The following is a 23,956-nucleotide window of genomic DNA, read 5'->3' on the forward strand; positions in this document are numbered from 1 at the left end:
CCTGCCTCCAGCACAATCAGCAGGAGGTAAAGCAACGACGGCACCATCATCTCCAGGAACAGGGACAACTGGAACTGCTGTTGAAAGTGCAGTGCCAGGTGGAACATCCCCTGCTGAATTCGGGGCACTGCCCACTTCAGCCAGCGCTGCAGAGACAACTGGACCTTCTGCTGGAGAGACAGGACCAACTGACGCGGCAACTGGAGGAGGAAGCACACCTGCTCCATCTGGTGTAGAAACAGGGACCGTCGGAACACCAGCTGAAGCAGAACCAGAAGGTTCCAAGACAACTGGAACCGCTGTTGAAAGTGCAGTGCCAGGTGGAACATCCCCTGCTGAAGTCGGGGCACTGCCCACTTCGGCCGGCGCTGCAGAGACAACTGGACCTTCTGCTGGAGAGACTGGACCAACTGAAGCGTCATCTGTAGGCAGGAGCACACCTGCTCCATCTGGTGTAGCAACAGGGACAGTCGGAACACCAGCTGAAGCAGAACCAGAAGGTTCCGAGACAACTGGAACCACTGTTGAAAGTGCAGTGCCAGGTGCAACATCCCCTGCTGAAGTCGGGGCACTGCCCACTTCAGCTGGTGCTGCAGAAACCACTGGACCCTCAGCTGGAGAGACAGGACCAACTGAAGCCCCATCTGTAGGAAGCAGCACACCTGCTCCCTCGGGTGTAGACACGGGGACAAGCGGAACACCACCTGAAGCAGCAGGGACAACTGGACCATCAGGTGGAGAACTTAGGACAGCGGGGCCTACTGCTGCTGAGCCCGTGAGAACTCGTCAATCAAGTCGAAGGACTTCCAGTGCGTTAGGAAGAACAGGAACTACATTGTCCAGTGAATCATCCTCCGGAGAATCAGAGTCCACTGAAACATCAGTGGATGGAACCCTGCCTCCAGCACAATCAGCAGGAGGTAAAGCAACGACGGCACCATCATCTCCAGGAACAGGGACAACTGGAACTGCTGTTGAAAGTGCAGTGCCAGGTGGAACATCCCCTGCTGAATTCGGGGCACTGCCCACTTCAGCCAGTGCTGCAGAGACAACTGGACCTTCTGCTGGAGAGACAGGACCAACTGACGCGGCAACTGGAGGAGGAAGCACACCTGCTCCATCTGGTGTAGAAACAGGGACCGTCGGAACACCAGCTGAAGCAGAACCAGAAGGTTCCAAGATAACTGGAACCGCTGTTGAAAGTGCAGTGCCAGGTGGAACATCCCCTGCTGAAGTCGGGGCACTGCCCACTTCGGCCGGCGCTGCAGAGACAACTGGACCTTCTGCTGGAGAGACTGGACCAACTGAAGCGTCATCTGTAGGCAGGAGCACACCTGCTCCATCTGGTGTAGCAACAGGGACAGTCGGAACACCAGCTGAAGCAGAACCAGAAGGTTCCGAGACAACTGGAACCACTGTTGAAAGTGCAGTGCCAGGTGCAACATCCCCTGCTGAAGTCGGGGCACTGCCCACTTCAGCTGGTGCTGCAGAAACCACTGGACCCTCAGCTGGAGAGACAGGACCAACTGAAGCCCCATCTGTAGGAAGCAGCACACCTGCTCCCTCGGGTGTAGACACGGGGACAAGCGGAACACCACCTGAAGCAGCAGGGACAACTGGACCATCAGGTGGAGAACTTAGGACAGCGGGGCCTACTGCTGCTGAGCCCGTGAGAACTCGTCAATCAAGTCGAAGGACTTCCAGTGCGTTAGGAAGAACAGGAACTACATTGTCCAGTGAATCATCCTCCGGAGAATCAGAGTCCACTGAAACATCAGTGGATGGAACCCTGCCTCCAGCACAATCAGCAGGAGGTAAAGCAACGACGGCACCATCATCTCCAGGAACAGGGACAACTGGAACTGCTGTTGAAAGTGCAGTGCCAGGTGGAACATCCCCTGCTGAATTCGGGGCACTGCCCACTTCAGCCAGTGCTGCAGAGACAACTGGACCTTCTGCTGGAGAGACAGGACCAACTGACGCGGCAACTGGAGGAGGAAGCACACCTGCTCCATCTGGTGTAGAAACAGGGACCGTCGGAACACCAGCTGAAGCAGAACCAGAAGGTTCCAAGACAACTGGAACCGCTGTTGAAAGTGCAGTGCCAGGTGGAACATCCCCTGCTGAAGTCGGGGCACTGCCCACTTCGGCCGGCGCTGCAGAGACAACTGGACCTTCTGCTGGAGAGACTGGACCAACTGAAGCGTCATCTGTAGGCAGGAGCACACCTGCTCCATCTGGTGTAGAAACAGGGACAGTCGGAACACCAGCTGAAGCAGAACCAGAAGGTTCCGAGACAACTGGAACCACTGTTGAAAGTGCAGTGCCAGGTGCAACATCCCCTGCTGAAGTCGGGGCACTGCCCACTTCAGCTGGTGCTGCAGAAACCACTGGACCCTCAGCTGGAGAGACAGGACCAACTGAAGCCCCATCTGTAGGAAGCAGCACACCTGCTCCCTCGGGTGTAGAAACGGGGACAAGCGGAACACCACCTGAAGCAGCAGGGACAACTGGACCATCAGGTGGAGAACTTAGGACAGCGGGGCCTACTGCTGCTGAGCCTGTGAGAACTCGTCAATCAAGTCGAAGGAGTTCCAGTGCGCTAGGAAGAACAGGAACAACATTGTCCAGTGAATCATCCTCCGGAGAATCAGAGTCCACTGAAACATCAGTGGATGGAACCCTGCCTCCAGCACAATCAGCAGGAGGTAAAGCAACGACGGCACCATCATCTCCAGGAACAGGGACAACTGGAACTGCTGTTGAAAGTGCAGTGCCAGGTGGAACATCCCCTGCTAAATTCGGGGCACTGCCCACTTCAGCCAGTGCTGCAGAGACAACTGGACCTTCTGCTGGAGAGACAGGACCAACTGACGCGGCAACTGGAAGAGGAAGCACACCTGCTCCATCTGGTGTAGAAACAGGGACCGTCGGAACACCAGCTGAAGCAGAACCAGAAGGTTCCAAGACAACTGGAACCGCTGTTGAAAGTGCAGTGCCAGGTGGAACATCCCCTGCTGAAGTCGGGGCACTGCCCACTTCGGCCGGCGCTGCAGAGACAACTGGACCTTCTGCTGGAGAGACTGGACCAACTGAAGCGTCATCTGTAGGCAGGAGCACACCTGCTCCATCTGGTGTAGCAACAGGGACAGTCGGAACACCAGCTGAAGCAGAACCAGAAGGTTCCGAGACAACTGGAACCACTGTTGAAAGTGCAGTGCCAGGTGCAACATCCCCTGCTGAAGTCGGGGCACTGCCCACTTCAGCTGGTGCTGCAGAAACCACTGGACCCTCAGCTGGAGAGACAGGACCAACTGAAGCCCCATCTGTAGGAAGCAGCACACCTGCTCCCTCGGGTGTAGACACGGGGACAAGCGGAACACCACCTGAAGCAGCAGGGACAACTGGACCATCAGGTGGAGAACTTAGGACAGCGGGGCCTACTGCTGCTGAGCCCGTGAGAACTCGTCAATCAAGTCGAAGGACTTCCAGTGCGTTAGGAAGAACAGGAACTACATTGTCCAGTGAATCATCCTCCGGAGAATCAGAGTCCACTGAAACATCAGTGGATGGAACCCTGCCTCCAGCACAATCAGCAGGAGGTAAAGCAACGACGGCACCATCATCTCCAGGAACAGGGACAACTGGAACTGCTGTTGAAAGTGCAGTGCCAGGTGGAACATCCCCTGCTGAATTCGGGGCACTGCCCACTTCAGCCAGTGCTGCAGAGACAACTGGACCTTCTGCTGGAGAGACAGGACCAACTGACGCGGCAACTGGAGGAGGAAGCACACCTGCTCCATCTGGTGTAGAAACAGGGACCGTCGGAACACCAGCTGAAGCAGAACCAGAAGGTTCCAAGACAACTGGAACCGCTGTTGAAAGTGCAGTGCCAGGTGGAACATCCCCTGCTGAAGTCGGGGCACTGCCCACATCGGCCGGTGCTGCAGAGACAACTGGACCTTCTGCTGGAGAGACAGGACCAAGTGAAACCCCATCTGTAGGAAGTCGCACACCTGCTCCATCTGGTGTAGCAACAGGGACAGTCGGAACACCAGCTGAAGCAGAACCTGAAGGTTCCGAGACAACTGGAACTGCTGTTGAAAGTGCAGTGCCAGGTGGAACATCCCCTGCTGAAGTCGGGGCACTGCCCACATCGGCCCGTGCTGCAGAGACAACTGGACCTTCTGCTGGAGAGACTGGACCAACTGAAGCGTCATCTGTAGGCAGGAGCACACCTGCTCCATCTGGTGTAGAAACAGGGACAGTCGGAACACCAGCTGAAGCAGAACCAGAAGGTTCCGAGACAACTGGAACCACTGTTGAAAGTGCAGTGCCAGGTGCAACATCCCCTGCTGAAGTCGGGGCACTGCCCACTTCAGCTGGTGCTGCAGAAACCACTGGACCCTCAGCTGGAGAGACAGGACCAACTGAAGCCCCATCTGTTGGAAGCAGCACACCTGCTCCCTCGGGTGTAGAAACGGGGACAAGCGGAACACCACCTGAAGCAGCAGGGACAACTGGACCATCAGGTGGAGAACTTAGGACAGCGGGGCCTACTGCTGCTGAGCCCGTGAGAACTCGTCAATCAAGTCGAAGGACTTCCAGTGCGTTAGGAAGAACAGGAACTACATTGTCCAGTGAATCATCCTCCGGAGAATCAGAGTCCACTGAAACATCAGTGGATGGAACCCTGCCTCCAGCACAATCAGCAGGAGGTAAAGCAACGACGGCACCATCATCTCCAGGAACAGGGACAACTGGAACTGCTGTTGAAAGTGCAGTGCCAGGTGGAACATCCCCTGCTGAATTCGGGGCACTGCCCACTTCAGCCAGTGCTGCAGAGACAACTGGACCTTCTGCTGGAGAGACAGGACCAACTGACGCGGCAACTGGAGGAGGAAGCACACCTGCTCCATCTGGTGTAGAAACAGGGACCGTCGGAACACCAGCTGAAGCAGAACGAGAAGGTTCCAAGACAACTGGAACCGCTGTTGAAAGTGCAGTCCCAGGTGGAACATCCCCTGCTGAAGTCGGGGCACTGCCCACTTCGGCCGGCGCTGCAGAGACAACTGGACCTTCTGCTGGAGAGACTGGACCAACTGAAGCGTCATCTGTAGGCAGGAGCACACCTGCTCCATCTGGTGTAGAAACAGGGACAGTCGGAACACCAGCTGAAGCAGAACCAGAAGGTTCCAAGACAACTGGAACCACTGTTGAAAGTGCAGTGCCAGGTGCAACATCCCCTGCTGTAGTCGGGGCACTGCCCACTTCAGCTGGTGCTGCAGAAACCACTGGACCCTCAGCTGGAGAGACAGGACCAACTGAAGCCCCATCTGTAGGAAGCAGCACACCTGCTCCCTCGGGTGTAGAAACGGGGACAAGCGGAACACCACCTGAAGCAGCAGGGACAACTGGACCATCAGGTGGAGAACTTAGGACAGCGGGGCCTACTGCTGCTGAGCCCGTGAGAACTCGTCAATCAAGTCGAAGGACTTCCAGTGCGTTAGGAAGAACAGGAACTACATTGTCTAGTGAATCATCCTCCGGAGAATCAGAGTCCACTGAAACATCAGTGGATGGAACCCTGCCTCCAGCACAATCAGCAGGAGGTAAAGCAACGACGGCACCATCATCTCCAGGAACAGGGACAACTGGAACTGCTGTTGAAAGTGCAGTGCCAGGTGGAACATCCCCTGCTGAATTCGGGGCACTGCCCACTTCAGCCAGTGCTGCAGAGACAACTGGACCTTCTGCTGGAGAGACAGGACCAACTGACGCGGCAACTGGAGGAGGAAGCACACCTGCTCCATCTGGTGTAGAAACAGGGACCGTCGGAACACCAGCTGAAGCAGAACCAGAAGGTTCCAAGACAACTGGAACCGCTGTTGAAAGTGCAGTGCCAGGTGGGACATCCCCTGCTGAAGTCGGGGCACTGCCCACTTCGGCCGGCGCTGCAGAGACAACTGGACCTTCTGCTGGAGAGACTGGACCAACTGAAGCGTCATCTGTAGGCAGGAGCACACCTGCTCCATCTGGTGTAGAAACAGGGACAGTCGGAACACCAGCTGAAGCAGAACCAGAAGGTTCCGAGACAACTGGAACCACTGTTGAAAGTGCAGTGCCAGGTGCAACATCCCCTGCTGAAGTCGGGGCACTGCCCACTTCAGCTGGTGCTGCAGAAACCACTGGACCCTCAGCTGGAGAGACAGGACCAACTGAAGCCCCATCTGTAGGAAGCAGCACACCTGCTCCCTCGGGTGTAGAAACGGGGACAAGCGGAACACCACCTGAAGCAGCAGGGACAACTGGACCATCAGGTGGAGAACTTAGGACAGCGGGGCCTACTGCTGCTGAGCCTGTGAGAACTCGTCAATCAAGTCGAAGGAGTTCCAGTGCGCTAGGAAGAACAGGAACAACATTGTCCAGTGAATCATCCTCCGGAGAATCAGAGTCCACTGAAACATCAGTGGATGGAACCCTGCCTCCAGCACAATCAGCAGGAGGTAAAGCAACGACGGCACCATCATCTCCAGGAACAGGGACAACTGGAACTGCTGTTGAAAGTGCAGTGCCAGGTGGAACATCCCCTGCTGAATTCGGGGCACTGCCCACTTCAGCCAGCGCTGCAGAGACAACTGGACCTTCTGCTGGAGAGACAGGACCAACTGACGCGGCAACTGGAGGAGGAAGCACACCTGTTCCATCTGGTGTAGAAACAGGGACCGTCGGAACACCAGCTGAAGCAGAACCAGAAGGTTCCAAGACAACTGGAACCGCTGTTGAAAGTGCAGTGCCAGGTGGAACATCCCCTGCTGAAGTCGGGGCACTGCCCACTTCGGCCGGCGCTGCAGAGACAACTGGACCTTCTGCTGGAGAGACTGGACCAACTGAAGCGTCATCTGTAGGCAGGAGCACACCTGCTCCATCTGGTGTAGAAACAGGGACAGTCGGAACACCAGCTGAAGCAGAACCAGAAGGTTCCGAGACAACTGGAACCACTGTTGAAAGTGCAGTGCCAGGTGCAACATCCCCTGCTGTAGTCGGGGCACTGCCCACTTCAGCTGGTGCTGCAGAAACCACTGGACCCTCAGCTGGAGAGACAGGACCAACTGAAGCCCCATCTGTAGGAAGCAGCACACCTGCTCCCTCGGGTGTAGACACGGGGACAAGCGGAACACCACCTGAAGCAGCAGGGACAACTGGACCATCAGGTGGAGAACTTAGGACAGCGGGGCCTACTGCTGCTGAGCCCGTGAGAACTCGTCAATCAAGTCGAAGGACTTCCAGTGCGTTAGGAAGAACAGGAACTACATTGTCTAGTGAATCATCCTCCGGAGAATCAGAGTCCACTGAAACATCAGTGGATGGAACCCTGCCTCCAGCACAATCAGCAGGAGGTAAAGCAACGACGGCACCATCATCTCCAGGAACAGGGACAACTGGAACTGCTGTTGAAAGTGCAGTGCCAGGTGGAACATCCCCTGCTGAATTCGGGGCACTGCCCACTTCAGCCAGTGCTGCAGAGACAACTGGACCTTCTGCTGGAGAGACAGGACCAACTGACGCGGCAACTGGAGGAGGAAGCACACCTGCTCCATCTGGTGTAGAAACAGGGACCGTCGGAACACCAGCTGAAGCAGAACCAGAAGGTTCCAAGACAACTGGAACCGCTGTTGAAAGTGCAGTGCCAGGTGGGACATCCCCTGCTGAAGTCGGGGCACTGCCCACTTCGGCCGGCGCTGCAGAGACAACTGGACCTTCTGCTGGAGAGACTGGACCAACTGAAGCGTCATCTGTAGGCAGGAGCACACCTGCTCCATCTGGTGTAGAAACAGGGACAGTCGGAACACCAGCTGAAGCAGAACCAGAAGGTTCCGAGACAACTGGAACCACTGTTGAAAGTGCAGTGCCAGGTGCAACATCCCCTGCTGAAGTCGGGGCACTGCCCACTTCAGCTGGTGCTGCAGAAACCACTGGACCCTCAGCTGGAGAGACAGGACCAACTGAAGCCCCATCTGTAGGAAGCAGCACACCTGCTCCCTCGGGTGTAGAAACGGGGACAAGCGGAACACCACCTGAAGCAGCAGGGACAACTGGACCATCAGGTGGAGAACTTAGGACAGCGGGGCCTACTGCTGCTGAGCCCGTGAGAACTCGTCAATCAAGTCGAAGGACTTCCAGTGCGTTAGGAAGAACAGGAACTACATTGTCCAGTGAATCATCCTCCGGAGAATCAGAGTCCACTGAAACATCAGTGGATGGAACCCTGCCTCCAGCACAATCAGCAGGAGGTAAAGCAACGACGGCACCATCATCTCCAGGAACAGGGACAACTGGAACTGCTGTTGAAAGTGCAGTGCCAGGTGGAACATCCCCTGCTGAATTCGGGGCACTGCCCACTTCAGCCAGTGCTGCAGAGACAACTGGACCTTCTGCTGGAGAGACAGGACCAACTGACGCGGCAACTGGAGGAGGAAGCACACCTGCTCCATCTGGTGTAGAAACAGGGACCGTCGGAACACCAGCTGAAGCAGAACCAGAAGGTTCCAAGACAACTGGAACCGCTGTTGAAAGTGCAGTGCCAGGTGGAACATCCCCTGCTGAAGTCGGGGCACTGCCCACATCGGCCGGTGCTGCAGAGACAACTGGACCTTCTGCTGGAGAGACAGGACCAAGTGAAACCCCATCTGTAGGAAGTCGCACACCTGCTCCATCTGGTGTAGCAACAGGGACAGTCGGAACACCAGCTGAAGCAGAACCTGAAGGTTCCGAGACAACTGGAACTGCTGTTGAAAGTGCAGTGCCAGGTGGAACATCCCCTGCTGAAGTCGGGGCACTGCCCACATCGGCCCGTGCTGCAGAGACAACTGGACCTTCTGCTGGAGAGACTGGACCAACTGAAGCGTCATCTGTAGGCAGGAGCACACCTGCTCCATCTGGTGTAGAAACAGGGACAGTCGGAACACCAGCTGAAGCAGAACCAGAAGGTTCCGAGACAACTGGAACCACTGTTGAAAGTGCAGTGCCAGGTGCAACATCCCCTGCTGAAGTCGGGGCACTGCCCACTTCAGCTGGTGCTGCAGAAACCACTGGACCCTCAGCTGGAGAGACAGGACCAACTGAAGCCCCATCTGTAGGAAGCAGCACACCTGCTCCCTCGGGTGTAGAAACGGGGACAAGCGGAACACCACCTGAAGCAGCAGGGACAACTGGACCATCAGGTGGAGAACTTAGGACAGCGGGGCCTACTGCTGCTGAGCCCGTGAGAACTCGTCAATCAAGTCGAAGGACTTCCAGTGCGTTAGGAAGAACAGGAACTACATTGTCCAGTGAATCATCCTCCGGAGAATCAGAGTCCACTGAAACATCAGTGGATGGAACCCTGCCTCCAGCACAATCAGCAGGAGGTAAAGCAACGACGGCACCATCATCTCCAGGAACAGGGACAACTGGAACTGCTGTTGAAAGTGCAGTGCCAGGTGGAACATCTCCTGCTGAAGTTGGGGCACTGCCCACTTCGGCCAGTGCTGCAGAGACAACTGGACCTTCTGCTGGAGAGACAGGACCACCTGAAGTGGCAACTGGAAGAGGAAGCACACCTGCTCCATCTGGTGTAGAAACAGGGACCGTCGGTACACCAGCTGAAGCAGAACCAGAAGGTTCCAAGACAACTGGAACCGCTGTTGAAAGTGCAGTGCCAGGTGGAACATCCCCTGCTGAAGTTGGGGCACTGCCCACATCGGCCGGTGCTGCAGAGACAACTGGACCTTCTGCTGGAGAGACAGGACCAAGTGAAACCCCATCTGTAGGAAGTCGCACACCTGCTCCATCTGGTGTAGCAACAGGGACAGTCGGAACACCAGCTGAAGCAGAACCTGAAGGTTCCGAGACAACTGGAACTGCTGTTGAAAGTGCAGTGCCAGGTGGAACATCCCCTGCTGAAGTCGGGGCACTGCCCACATCGGCCCGTGCTGCAGAGACAACTGGACCTTCTGCTGGAGAGTCAGGACCAACTGAAGTGGCATCTGGAGGAAGGAGCACACCTGCTCCATCTGGTGTACAAACAGGGACAGTCGGAACACCAGCTGAAGCAGAACCAGAAGGTTCCAAGACAACTGGAACCACTGTTGAAAGTGCAGTGCCAGGTGCAACATCCCCTGCTGAAGTCGGGGCACTGCCCACTTCAGCTGGTGCTGCAGAAACCACTGGACCCTCAGCTGGAGAGACAGGACCAACTGAAGCCCCATCTGTAGGAAGCATCACACCTGCTCCCTCGGGTGTAGAAACGGGGACAAGCGGAACACCAGCTGAAGCAGCAGGGACAACTGGACCATCAGGTGGAGAACTTAGGACAGCGGGGCCTACTGCTGCTGAGCCCATGAGAACTCGTCCATCAAGTCGAAGGACTTCCAGTGCGTTAGGAAGAACAGGAACTACATTGTCCAGTGAATCATCCTCTGGAGAATCAGAGTCCACTGAAACATCAGTGGATGGAACCCTGCCTCCAGCACAATCAGCAGGAGGTAAAGCAACCACGGCACCATCATCTCCAGGAACAGGGACTACTGGAACTGCTGTTGAAAGTGCAGTGCCAGGTGGAACATCCCCTGCTGAATTCGGGGCACTGCCCCCTTCGGCCGGCGATGCAGAGACAACTGGACCTTCTGCTGGAGAGACAGGACCAACTGAAGCAGCATCTGGAGGAAGGAGCACACCTGCTCCATCTGGTGTAGAAACAGGGACCGTCGGAACAGCAGCTGAAGCCGAACGAGAAGGTTCCGAGACAACTGTAACCGCTGTTGAAAGTGCAGTGCCAGGTGGAACATCCCCTGCTGAAGTCGGAGCACTACCCACTTCACCCGGTGCTGCGGAGACAACTGGACCCTCAGCTGGAGAGGAAAGGCTCACTGAATCTCTACCTGCAGGTAATACTCCTTCTCGGCCTTCTGCTCTAGAAACAGGTAGAACTGGAACCCCATATGTATGACGTGGGATAAATACAGAAAATTAGGAGATGTTGGGTTAATGGGTGCACAGGCTCCTGCAGTTGGCATAATTATCCCTTTAGATGGAGAGCTGTGAAAAGCTAGATGACAAAGGGCTGTAGACTTGGGGAGAAGTCATTTTTCTAGTCTAAGATCTTCCATTGCATTAGAAAGTCCTGTGATTACATTGTCCCCTGCCTCATCATTGGAGAGTCAGAGTGCAATGTAATGTCATTAGGTGCAAGTGTGCCCCCAAGACAATCAGCTGGAGGTGAACGTACCGGACACCATCATCTGGAAGAACAGGGATGACTGGAATAGTTGCTGAACATGTAATACCAAATGGAACATCCACCATGGAATTCACTGCACTGGCCACTTCAGCTTTTCTAACAGGGTCAACTAGATTGTCTGTTGGAGAAATAGGGTCAGCTGAAGTTGAAGTCAGAGGAAGTAGTACACCTGGTTCAGCATGGATAAGTGCAAACCGGCTGAAGCAGCAGGGACTACTGGACCATCAGATGGGCAAATAAGGACTACTGGAGGATCAGCTCCCAAACTGGGGAAAACCCGTTCATCAAATTGAGGGACTTCTACTGCATTAGGAAGTCCTGAAACTACACTGTCCAGTGAATCATCATCTGGAGTACCAGAATCCACTGCAATGTTATTAGATGGAATAACACACCTAGGACAATCAGCTGGAGCTTTAGGAACCATGGCAATGTCATCTGGAGGAACAGTCGTGACTGGAATAATAGCTGAAAGTGAACAGCCAAGTTAGACATCTCTTGCTGAATTTGGAGTACCGTCTACTTCAGCTGCAGCAGCACAGTCAAATAAACCATCACCTGGAGAGATAGGGGAAGTCGATCTGCAGTTGGAGAAAGAAGCAAATCTGGCCTATCAGTTGTAGAACCAGGTACTACTGGAAGACTGCCTGAAGCAGCAGGGATAACTAAACCTTCAAATGGGGAAATCAAGAGTACTGCAGGATCAATTCCCCACCCAGGGAGAACCCATTCATCAAGTCAAAGAACATGGACTGCATGATGAAGGCCAGGAACAACACTGTCTATTGAATCATCATCTGAAGAATCAGAACCCACTGAGACATCATGATGAAGTCATTCATCAAATTGAAGAACATGAACTTCACAATGAAGACCGGGATCAACAATGTCCAGAGAATCAGTGTCTGCTGAAACTTCATTAGATGGAACAGTGCCTCCATGACAATCAACTGGAAGTGTAGGAACTAAAGCACCGTCATCTGGAGGAACAGTGACGATTGTAATGGTTGCTGAAAGTGCACAGTCAAATGGAACGTTCCTTGGCAAATCTGGGGCTCTGGCTACTTCAATTACAGTAGCAGGGACAACTATACCATCAGGTGGAAAATTAGGCCCAAGTGGAATTGAAGGTGGAGGAATGAGCACACCTGGACTATCAGCTGGAGAAACAGGGACAACTGGAATACTAGCTGAAGCAGCATGGCCAACTAGAACATCAAGTGAAAGGAAAGGGCCAACTGAAACTCCGTCTGCAGTAACAGTTGCTTCTCAGCCATGAGCTGTACAACTGGAGCACAACCTGTAGTGGGTGGGATAGGTACACCAACATTTGGAGCTGCAGGGACAACAGGCCCTCAGGCTGCTGCAACTGGGAAAACTAGATCTTCAGATAGAGAGCTGAGGACAACTCAACATTCAGTTCCTGAGTCGGTGAGAATTCATTCATTAAAAAGAACTTCCACTGTACTAGGAAGACCCATAACTACACTGTCCAGTGAATCATCATTGGGAGAATCAGAATCCACTCAAATGTCATTAAATGAAACAACATCTCCAGGACAATCACCTGGAAGTGTAGGAACCAAGGCACCATCATCTAGAGGAACAGGGACAACTGGAATAGTAGGTGAAAGTGCCTGACCAAGTAGAACATACCCTGCTGAATTCGGGGCACAGGCTTCTTCATTTGCTGCAGCAGGAACAACTAGACTATCAGCTGGAGAGGTAGGGCCAACTATAGCTGCAGTTGGAGGGATAAGCACACCCATCCCATCAGTGTAGTATCAGGGACAACTGGAACACTGGCTGAAGTAGCTGGGACAACTGGAACTTTAGACAGAGAAATGAAGACAACTGGAGGATCAGCTGAATTGGTGAGAACTCATTCATCAAGTCAAAAAACATGGAGTGTGGGATGAAGACCTGGAACAACACTGTCCATTGAATCATCATCTTGTGAATCAGAGTCCACTGAAACATCATTAAGTGGAACAGTGCTTCTAGGAGAATCAGCTGGGGGTGTAGGAACCATGGCCACCATCATCTGGAGGAATAGGGAGACTGGGATGATAGTTAAAAGTGCATGGCCAATTAGAACATCCCCTGCTGAATTTGGGGCACAGTCTTCTTCAGCTGTTGTGGCAGGGACAACTAGACCATTACCTGGAGAGAAAGGGGTAACTGAAATTCCTCCTGCAGGAACAATCACTTTCTCTCCATCAGCTGTAGAAACAGGCACAAATGGAACTCCATCTGTAGCGGCCAGGCCAAATACAGACTCATTTGGAAACAAATGGCACATCAGGCACTGCAGCTAGGACAAGTATACCTTCAGATGGAGTGCTGAGAAAAATTCGATGATCAGCTGCTGATCTAGGGAGGATCTGATCATCAAGTAGAAGAACATCGACTGCACAATGAAGACATGGAATGACATTTCCCAGTGAATCATCATCTGGAGAATCAGAGTCCACTGAAATGTCATTAGATGGAACAATGCCACCAGGACAATCAGCTGGAGTAATAAGAACTTCTGCACTATCATCTGGAGTAACAGGGACATCTGGAACATTAGCTGAAAGTAGCGAGTCAAATGGAACATCCTCGGCAAAATTGGCACACAGGCTACTTCAGCTGTAGTAGCAAGCACAACCAGGCCATCAGCTGGAAAGAGAGTACCTGCTGAAGCTTCATCTGGAAGCACAATCACATACAGGCCATTAGCTGTAGAAACTGTTAGAACTGGAACTCCAGCCCAAACATTTGGCAGAACTGCACCATCATTTGGAGATGCAGGGAGTACTGGCACCACAGTTGGTACAGACCAGATAACACAGCCATTAATTCGAGAGATAAGGACAACTGTACTATCAGTTGGAGAGGCCAGGGGGAACTCATTCATCAAGTGGAAGAACATGGACTTCAATGTGATCAACTAGAGAAGCATGGTCCATTGGAACATCATTTGGAGGAACCATATCACCGGAACCATCTGCCATAGGTGTGAACTGGTGTGAGGGATGAGCTTTCATTTTCCCTAGAGTTACATAGTTTCATATCATTTTGCATGGGGGTTCATTGTCTTGTCTCAGAAAGCTATCCTCACTACACTGTATATAAATTCATTTTTGTGAACAAATTAATGAGAATATCTTACTTCTCAACCATTAGTACCTCCAATCTCCTTGTCAATCCCTACCTTTTTTTCCTCCATAGTTTAACTCTTTCTCATTCCATTAATTTACTTATAATTAGTGTTTATTATGTTGCATATTTTTTTATCTCCCTATTCTATAAGGAAAGCTCCATGAAGGCACCTGGCAGAGAAATATTCGAAGTTATACCTATTAGTAGTACTTCTAAAGATTAAAACCATGATCCTCTCTATTCTCTCCTTTAAGTATCTCCAGAATACTAGAGGGAAGAGTGATTTAAAGCTTCTTTCCCTCTTACTATATACTAAAAGGGAAACATATCCATTACCTAATAATTAAAGTTCAGAAACTCAAATTCATTATCTTCCTTTCCTCTCTTTAAAGGAGACTTAGATAATGGAGCTAAGGTACCGACAATCACTTAGGATTGAGAGCTTCTTTCTTCTCATTAGGAAGAGACTCAGTTGCTGACATTTTTGTTACCACATTTTCTTTGGGATGGAAATGCTGAATGGAGAACACATGTGGATTAACTTCTAATTAGAAACCTTTGAAAAGCTTATCGGCGTCATAAGGAAATACATAGTTCCTTTATCTCCATCCCAGGCCATTTCCTTCTCATTATGGGTAAAGAATTAACATTTGAATTGTATCAGTTCTAGTTCTAAGTTCCAACCTGGGAGCTTCTGACAAAATTCTTGCACATAAACATTCCAATATTTAAAAGAATAAATAACGAATCCATTATTTTTAATTTCCTTATTATACATATTTTTGTTAAGCAGTTTACTTATCTTATTCCAATTAAGGAGTAGCCAAGGACCAATTAAGAACCATGTAAGTTAAAATTTTTTATCCCCACTTTTTAAACAGTAAAACTAGTGTATAAAAGTTTAAATTACTTTTATCGTCAAAATGGAGTCTTTTCTGACTTAGTATTAAATGATAAAAAAATCTTCATTTTTGTTTTTTTTATGTACTTTTGTTTTCTTTTTTTCATTTTCTTTTCATTAGGAGTCACCACTGGAGCACCAGGAAGTGTGACAGGTAAGCATGGGACTTTCAGTCTTGGGCAAAATAAATCACCAGGATTAGGGTATTAGCCATTTCATTAAAATCTTGGCCTTGTGAAGACATATAGTACACATGGAAAATGTCTTTCCTTCTGTTAATTACAGGTCCAGGAAGTATCCTTTTCTGCTTCAAAGCCAGTGATAGGCATGTTGTGGATCACATTCTTCTAAGCATCATGAAGGTGTCACCATGTTGATCTTTTTCTTTTGCTCCCCACCTCAGGCACTACCAGAGTAGCCCCTGGGAGCTCCACCTCAGGCAAATCAACAAGCTAGAAAGGACCACTGCCCATGCAGGGCTCCTCAATAAGATGTGTCCCCTGGTGAACCTGCTACTTTTTTTCTCAGATTCATAAAATGTATTTCCTAATTGCTTTTGCTTTTCTCTTTTTCTCAGAGGCCACAACTTTCTCAGGAGTAACTGGAGCCAAAACAGTTCCAGGTAAAAATTAACAGTCCATGAATTCCTTATAGTATCAAGTTAGCTGAAATAAATCCAGGGTGATTTCTGTATTATGTAAATCTTTTTCTGATCCCCCAAATTTCAGAATGTGAGTGCTTTACCCAAATCCATGCTTACAGACAATAGAATATTTTATCTTTCTTTTCTCCTTTTCAGAAGCTAGGACCACTGTACCAGGGAACCAAGTCTCTGGTAAACAGTTGAGCATGAAAAACATGTAACTATCTCCCTGATATTTATCAATATTCAGAATAAAGAGACCTCTAAGGTGCTCTCTATCCCTCCTCCTCTTTTTCTCCCTCTCTCTCTTTCTTCCTCTCTCACTCTACTTCAAGCACCACTGGAGTATCAAACTCCTGCAGATATTTTCTCATTTTCTTTTAATTTTTAAAATAATACCTCTTTCCCCAAAATTTAAAGAAAAATCAGGAGATGAAGTTACAGAAAGTAAAACTGCTAAATGTGAGACAAGATTTTGTCACTTAGAGAAGGGGATCCAAAGGTGAGTTTTTTATCAAGGTCATAGGAAAATATTAGTTCACCTCTGTAAGCAAGGAGTTGCTAAGACAAGGATCTTTTAATGTTTTAGTGGTGGAGAAAGAGGGAATTGAACTAGCTTTAGGATATGTATTAGCACACTCTAGGTGCCTTGAGACTGTTGTTCATTGTGGAGGTATCTTAGGACATGCTCTTCTGAGACCAGAAAAGATTCATCGCTCATTCTATACTTACTTAGCTATCTCCAAGGAAACATCTGAAATAACCACCATTCCTAGAATTTCTGCCACAAGTCAAATAATAATAAATGAACATTGCTTGACTGCATCTCAGAAGATAAGACAGTTTATGCAGTTACCCTCCAGCTTCTCTAGTCTCCTGCACTCAACATTTTTATTCCTCCTTTAGCAACTACACTTCCACAGGAGTAAAAATAAAAAATCTGAGAGTAAAGTGCAAGCAAACACTGGAAATCAAAACATCAAGGGTCATTTGAAGCTTTGATTATACTTGATTAAACATAAGAAATTGAGTGTGGGGGAGCAAGGATGGTGAAAAAGAAGCAGGAGAGGCCATAAAGATGGTCTTAAATTTACATTTGGAACCCAACTTTGAAGTTTAACTAATGATACCTTTCCTCTGTGGGATTTTTTTTGGTTCAGTTTCCAATAGAGTCCCCTTTCTTAAGATTTAATCATGCAGTTTGAGATCTCTGAGAATGGGGTTATGAAGTATGCTACTCCTGAAATTTTTCCACTTCTTATTGCAGGCTCCACATCAGTGTCAACTGGAGTCACGACAAGCCAAAAGTTCTACCACCCAGGTAAAATAAAATGACCCAAATGAACTGGATTGAATTATCTATTCCACATGAAACTTTCCTTGTGCATGAATTTGTGCAATTACATATGCATAGATGCACAGATTTGATATGCACACATATTATTCTAAGACATAAAATACAATACCCATCCTTTTAGTCTCCCTTAGAAACCACTGTAGTAGGAACAAGTGATCAAGAAACTAAAAATGAGACAGGTCAGTATTAGAGAAATCTTAATTTATTTGTTTCTTATTCAAATCTTATTTTTTAACACCCTGCATCTGCTAGATCCTGTAGCAAACACCGAGGGAATAAACATCAGTAAGACACAGCCTTTGCCATCTAATGATTTTATCTTCTAGTGGAGAGATCCATAAGGCAGAGGTACAATCACTACAATGTATTTCATGCTAATCTAAAAACAGGTACAGCTGAAGTCCCAGGGGATGGGGTAAGAGTAGAGTGTTAATTTTTACTAGTTGGCAATGTTGAGTGAAGGCATCATCAGGGGAATGATTGAATTTAATATTGGCTGGGGTAGTAAGTGAATTCCTGCCAAACTCCTTAGAAAAGAAACACATGAGATCATATGGGTGAGTTCAGGAATCAGATATTGACATTGACCGTACCAGGGTCAGGGAGGAAATGAGGTTGGAAAGGTGTGTAGAGGAAAATTCATGAAGGACATTTGCCTGAGCTGCTACCACAAATACCACAAATTGGCTTGACTTAAATAACAGGAATTTATTGGCTCATGGTTTTGAGGTCAAAAGAAGCCCCAAATCAAGATCCTGGCAAAGATGGCTTTGTCCTGAGAATCTAATAGTGTTCTAGAGCTGGCTTCCTTAAATGCTCTGGGTTCTTTGACTTGTATTTCTGCCTTCTGTCTCATGGTGATATCCTCTCCTTTCTAGCTTCTGAGACTTCAGGTTCTCTTTATAACTAGGATTAAGAATCACTTTATTTGCTTTATTTGACCACATCTTAACTAAAAATAAAATCTTTAAGAGGTCCAATTTACAACAGGTTCACACACCCACAGGAATGTGGATTGAGATTAAGAACATGTGTTTGTTGGGGTACATAATTCAGTCTGACACACATCTTATCTTCAAATTAAATGAGACTTTATTTGCACAGTAAATGGGACCCACTTAAGTATTTTATCAAAGTGTTATATGATCAGATCTTTGTTAGAGAAATACTTTCTTTGACAGTAATGTGGAGATTAGGAACTCTTCTTTATGGTTCTTCTTAGAAATCTCCCCAGTGAACAGTAGATTTCCTCATGGAATTTTGGTGAGAGATTTTCTGTTGTATTTGTAACTACAAGTTCACTTCTCTCTCCAGTTGCTGGTTTCTGCTAATCAGCAGAGCATTCTTAATTAGGGATTAGCTTACTCTCAGACAGTACAGTTAGAGACATTTGATCCCCAAATTCCTACATTTTAACTCATTTCTTATCTATTTTTTTCTACCTTTAAATTGTTGGGGTCCTCGTTCCTAAACCCATAGCAATTTTTAGTTCTTCTCAAATATTCTGTAGTTCCTAGGCTAGCCTTTTTCTTCGTAGGTAGAATAAAGATATTGGAAGATATTGGTATGCTTTTTAGCTGTTCTAAAATAAAATTTGCAAATTATGAATGAATGATTGAGTTGACCAAAATATGTGATGTGTGAAGGCTCAAAAAGATATATATATATTTTAGATCAGCATAAAGTATTTTCTGGGGGTAGAAGTACAGTGAGATTGAAATATTCCAAAAAGACAAAAATAGGATAAAAATTCTTCAAGGACTAAAACTAGCTAATTTTTTAATTCTTAGATTCCCCCCCGCCCCCATTTGGAAATCATCCTTTTCCTGTTTGGGTATTTATTTTATTTTTTACCTATCAGAACTATCTTCCAAGAAAAAATTGAAGAAAAGTTTACCTACATGTTTTCTACTTTCTCCTTATTGTTCTCATATTACCCTTCCCTTAAAATTCAAGGTCCGTGGGAAGCTTTCTCTGATGGTGGGATTTCAAAGGCCATGATAAGCATAAAGGGAAGACATATGGGAAATATGTCTGCTTGTAAGACTAGCAGAGTAGCCAATTATTTACAGTAATAGAAGAATGTATGAGATAACTACAATTGCCTCAAAACAATTCCAATAACTTCAGAGACTAACATGAGGTTCTTTTTTTATATGTAGGATGTCCAGCATCACTTCCACCACGTCCAGGTGAGAATACCTGTACTTCAGAATCACCCGGCATTAATGGTTCTTCTTATAAATTAAATTTCAGAGGCCATGCCAATGGCCTTCCACTAGCAATGAAAATGCTACAAAACTAGAAAATTTAAAGCGGATGACTTTAGCTTTCATTTGCTAAAACTGAGAGTGTGGGTTGGAGCTATATTAATGGGATTCTTAGAAAGCTAGAATTTTATAAGACAATATGGGACCACCAAAAGCTTTTCATCATGGGAGTGATGAGATGAGAAGTTAAGCTTTAGGAAAATTATTCTGCCTATGACATAGAGGATGGATTGGATAAGGAAGAGATATGAGTCTGGGTAACCACTCCAGAAAGCTATTAAGAGATCCTAGATGAAAGAGATTAAGACTCTGAAGTAATCTTGTAGCAAGCAGAACTAGGGACAGAAAGGATTAAAGTCAGACTAAAGATACAGGATTTGACAGTAGATTGGATGCCAAATAACAGAAAGAAAGGAGTCAAAATGGCTCCTAAATTTTAAGCTTACATAATTGAAAGAAGAGTGAGATTCTTAATGGGAGTAAACTAGTGTAGAAGAGAAGCGGGTTTATGGGAAATGCTACAATCTGGTTTGTGCACATTGAGTGTGCAGTTCCTATGAATCTTCTAAGATTATATCTATGAAGTAGAGGGAAAATGGATCCAGAACTCATGAGAGATCTGGGCTGGAGTTAGAGGTTTGAGAGTCATCCATTGATGTTACAGTGGACAGTGTGGAGATGAAGGAAAGTGCCAGGAAAGGATCAGAGAGAAAATGAGACAGTAAGAGGAACTGCTGATAAAGACAGGGCAGTTTTGTCAACATATACCAAGAAAACCACAAGTATTTCAGTGTATTAGACCTGAAGGAAGGACACTATTTAGAAGGTGAAAGTTAATGTCAGTCATTGCAGAAGACTTGAATAACTTGGGTCTTCTAAGTATGAAGTCATTGGTAATGTATAGGATTATGGAGGCAGACATCAGACTGTAAAACAGTAAGTAAAATAGTAGCATTAAGATTTATTTGCCACTGTCAGAAGAAATCAAAAGTTACCCTATGCTGGGGATTGTAAAAAAAATATGGATATAAATGTATATATACTTGTTAGGGACTGTTCACATGAAGCAGGCAGGTGGGATTTATCGCCCTTAAAGCACCATCCAATCATCCATAGTTCCATGACTCTGAAATCATAGTACCAACTAAAATATTGTCTACCTGGTGGTTATCTATAAATAACAGATGGCTACATTTTACCAAATTTAATTACCTTTTATCATTTCATGTTAACAGTTTGTCATGGTCCACTGGGAGAAGAGAAATCTGTAAGTATACCTTTTTTTCTACATTAATTCAAACTTGCTCTCATTCCTGTATTTGAATAAAATTCGGATTGTGATTTGTATCTGTAGCCTGGAGACGAATGGACTGCCAATTGTCACACATGCACCTGCACTGATGCAAAGGCTGTAGACTGCAAGCCCAAGAAATGTCCTTCTCCACCCACATGCAAAACTGGAGAGAAACTTGTAAAATTAAAATCTAATGATACCTGCTGTGAAGTTGGATTCTGTGGTGCGTTTTTCACAAGGCATTATTTGAGTTGGATCTATTTATTCCTTATTTATTCATATATTCAACAGATATTTATTGTGCTACGAATGTGTCAAACATTATGCTGGGCAGTTGTGGTAGATAAAATAGAATCAGTACCTGCCCTCTTAAAACTTACTACTGGGAAGGGGGGGGGTGAACTCAGAATTAGCAGTTGTAAACATAATCAGTAGACTAAAGGGAGGCGATAGTGTTATGGAAAGAAATACTGTAATTGGTTGGCAGATATGATCTCATTAAATTTCTGTTTGGTAAATAAAAGGGGAAAATATAATATTACTTAAGGATAAAATAATGTGCTTATTTTTCAGAACCAAGAACATGCTTATTTAACAATACTGATTATAAGGTAATACCTTTGTACTTCAAAATATTTTTATTCATAGAATTACATGAATAAATGCAATGCTTAGCTACACCCAGGCTCTTTCAGCTTATATTATGAAAGAATCATAAATAACAATGGAAAGGAAATTTGTTCATTTTTTCCCATATCCATTTCAAAAGGAATGTCAAATGTAACACTTACTCTGGCTGACTTCAAAGGGAGAAAATATACTTGATCACCTAACTATCCAGCAGTGTAGCTTCTGAACAAAATTACCCATGGGCTTTGCCACATGGAGAAGACATTCTTCATAACATTCAAATCAATGAATAAACTATAAATATAACTAGAAAGATCAGATGGCCAAACTGTCAGATATCAAATAAGAAAACCCAAAGACAAGAATACCCTTATGTGGATACAGCAGCACAGTATATTTAGGGCTTGATTTTCATGTTTGATTTGGAATTTTGGACAATAATGTAAAAAGAAAAAGTATCAGGAAGTCATAAAAATCAAATGATTATCAAACTGATATCTAAATTGGTAAACTAAATATAAAAAAAAAGCCTAAAATGAAATATATGTGGTATAAATGTTAGGAAATAAGTAAAATAGACCCTATGATAGTTTTAATTTGAGTGTTTCTTCATCAAATTCAGATTTCCACCTGGGTTTCTTAATTTTCAGTTTCAAAAAGAAGTATGACTTGAAAACTTATGGCAGATTTAAATACAAAATATGATAATGTTTAAAGAACAAAGGAAAAGTTTCACTTCTATTTAGATGTGAAATAGTTGAAATAATAAAATTTCAGTTAACTGAAAAAAAGTTAATTTTGTAGTTTGTGGCCCTGAAATAAATACAATTTTTCAAACTGTTTGAATTTTGAATATTATTATAAAGCCACCTAGAGGGTTTTAAAAGTATGGAAACAGAAGCAAAGATAAATGTAAAACATCTTGTGGGACTTACCTTCTGTTCCAATCTAATAAACTTACTTGTGCCAATTTTTTTCCACTTAGATTTCTTGTTTTCCTTTAAGCTTATAATATAATAATTGGTAAACTGCTTGTTCATCATAAAATAATCTTTCTCCCAAATCCTTGAGAAATATAATGTAGTAATTGTAGGTGAATCCCAATCTGAGGCTTGAGAATCTTGGCACATTCTGTGTTCTCAGTGAGGAACTTTGATTTATTCATGGAAGTAGAAGACTTTTAATCCCCTTTCCTTACATATTTTTAAATCTAATGGCCAAAAGTGCCTCCCGAAATTCACTAAAATTAAAAATTCAAAGTTTTGTACCAGGTTTTACTGTTCACCTCAAAAGAAACTGAGATGAATAATTTTTTTTCTCCTTTATCTCATTTTCTGCCAGATCGGTGAGTCATTTGATGACCCCAGGAATCCATGTGTCTCCTACTCCTGTAAAGATACTGGCTTTGTTGCAGCGGTCCAAGAGTGCCCAAAGCAGACCTGGTGTGCAGAAGTAAGTCGTCTTCTTAAATAACACACAAGATTCAAATCTCATGCTAAACACAAAGCCAGGCTGCCTTTGTTCTTATTTGGAAGTGTTTGGATCTGGCCAACAGAAAACTGTCTTATAGATTCCATATCTCCTTGCTGAAACTGACTTCACCCAAAGCCACATGATTCCAGATACATCTGCTTTTTATTGCTGAGTACATTTTTCATATCAAGGGTCTATTTGTAAGCTCTATAAAACTTAATACAGTGCTATTTTAGAAGAAGTAAGTTACTAGAGAAAATATTCTGCTATTTAAAAAAAACAACAACAAAAAAAAACCCACACCAACTTTTGTTTTAAATAGTTCAGGGACTCAGGTGAAGCATCATTTTCTAGAAAAATACAAATTATCTGTAAAATTATGTATATATATGTACTATTCATATTTTTTTTGTGTGTCACATTCTTCATTTCTATCCCCAAAGAATATGATGGGGTTTCAAATTTATGAATACACAAGTTTAAATTATTGTTCTTTCTGAAGCTGTAATTGATCATATGGCATAAAGTTTTATTTTAAAATGCCAGTACTACTTTTCAACATTTCTTGAGATTTTACTTTGAGACACTGATAGAGTTTGGGGTTATAATAATGTATATGTTACAGACACTGCCTATAAGAAGCTTACTATCTAATAGTAATGTCAATATTAAAATATTTTTCAATTGAAATTAGCTTCATTTTTGTGCATATCATTAGAAATACTTTAATTTAAATAACAGGTGTCTCCTTTTCTATCCATTGTTGAAAAAAGTTTAAGTCTTCAGTATTCAGTCCCATTTCTATTATTATATTTATCACACTCCCCTCTCCTCCCTTGCTCACTGCATCTGAGATCAAAATGTTTACCACTTCTATATTGCCCCTTTGTGATATTATTTCAATAAGTTAAGAAATGTCATATTATATATTTTTAAAATTCTGAAAAGTTCATCTTTTTT

At 46.0% G+C, this 23,956-nt stretch overlaps 1 protein-coding gene across 32 annotated transcripts in view; it reads left to right on the forward strand.

Moving 5' to 3' along the window:
- MUC19 (mucin 19, oligomeric) overlaps positions 1-23,956 on the forward strand; it is a 137,753-nt gene that overhangs the window by 111,982 nt on the left and 1,815 nt on the right. For 31 of the 32 annotated variants that reach the window (XM_077170533.1, XM_077170552.1, XM_077170554.1 and 28 more), the window contains 12 exons: positions 219-440; positions 1,113-1,334; positions 2,007-3,122; positions 3,795-10,928; positions 15,451-15,483; positions 15,907-15,951; positions 17,240-17,293; positions 19,492-19,521; positions 20,835-20,866; positions 20,954-21,116; positions 21,467-21,504; positions 22,865-22,975. In XM_077170533.1, the coding sequence (XP_077026648.1) occupies positions 219-440; positions 1,113-1,334; positions 2,007-3,122; positions 3,795-10,928; positions 15,451-15,483; positions 15,907-15,951; positions 17,240-17,293; positions 19,492-19,521; positions 20,835-20,866; positions 20,954-21,116; positions 21,467-21,504; positions 22,865-22,975 (9,200 nt within the window). The remainder of the gene's footprint in view (positions 1-218; positions 441-1,112; positions 1,335-2,006; positions 3,123-3,794; positions 10,929-15,450; positions 15,484-15,906; positions 15,952-17,239; positions 17,294-19,491; positions 19,522-20,834; positions 20,867-20,953; positions 21,117-21,466; positions 21,505-22,864; positions 22,976-23,956) is intronic. The other variant, XM_077170561.1, reaches the window with a different exon arrangement.

This window comes from Tamandua tetradactyla, chromosome 7, assembly GCF_023851605.1.
Source record: "Tamandua tetradactyla isolate mTamTet1 chromosome 7, mTamTet1.pri, whole genome shotgun sequence".
Taxonomy (NCBI): domain Eukaryota; kingdom Metazoa; phylum Chordata; class Mammalia; order Pilosa; family Myrmecophagidae; genus Tamandua; species Tamandua tetradactyla.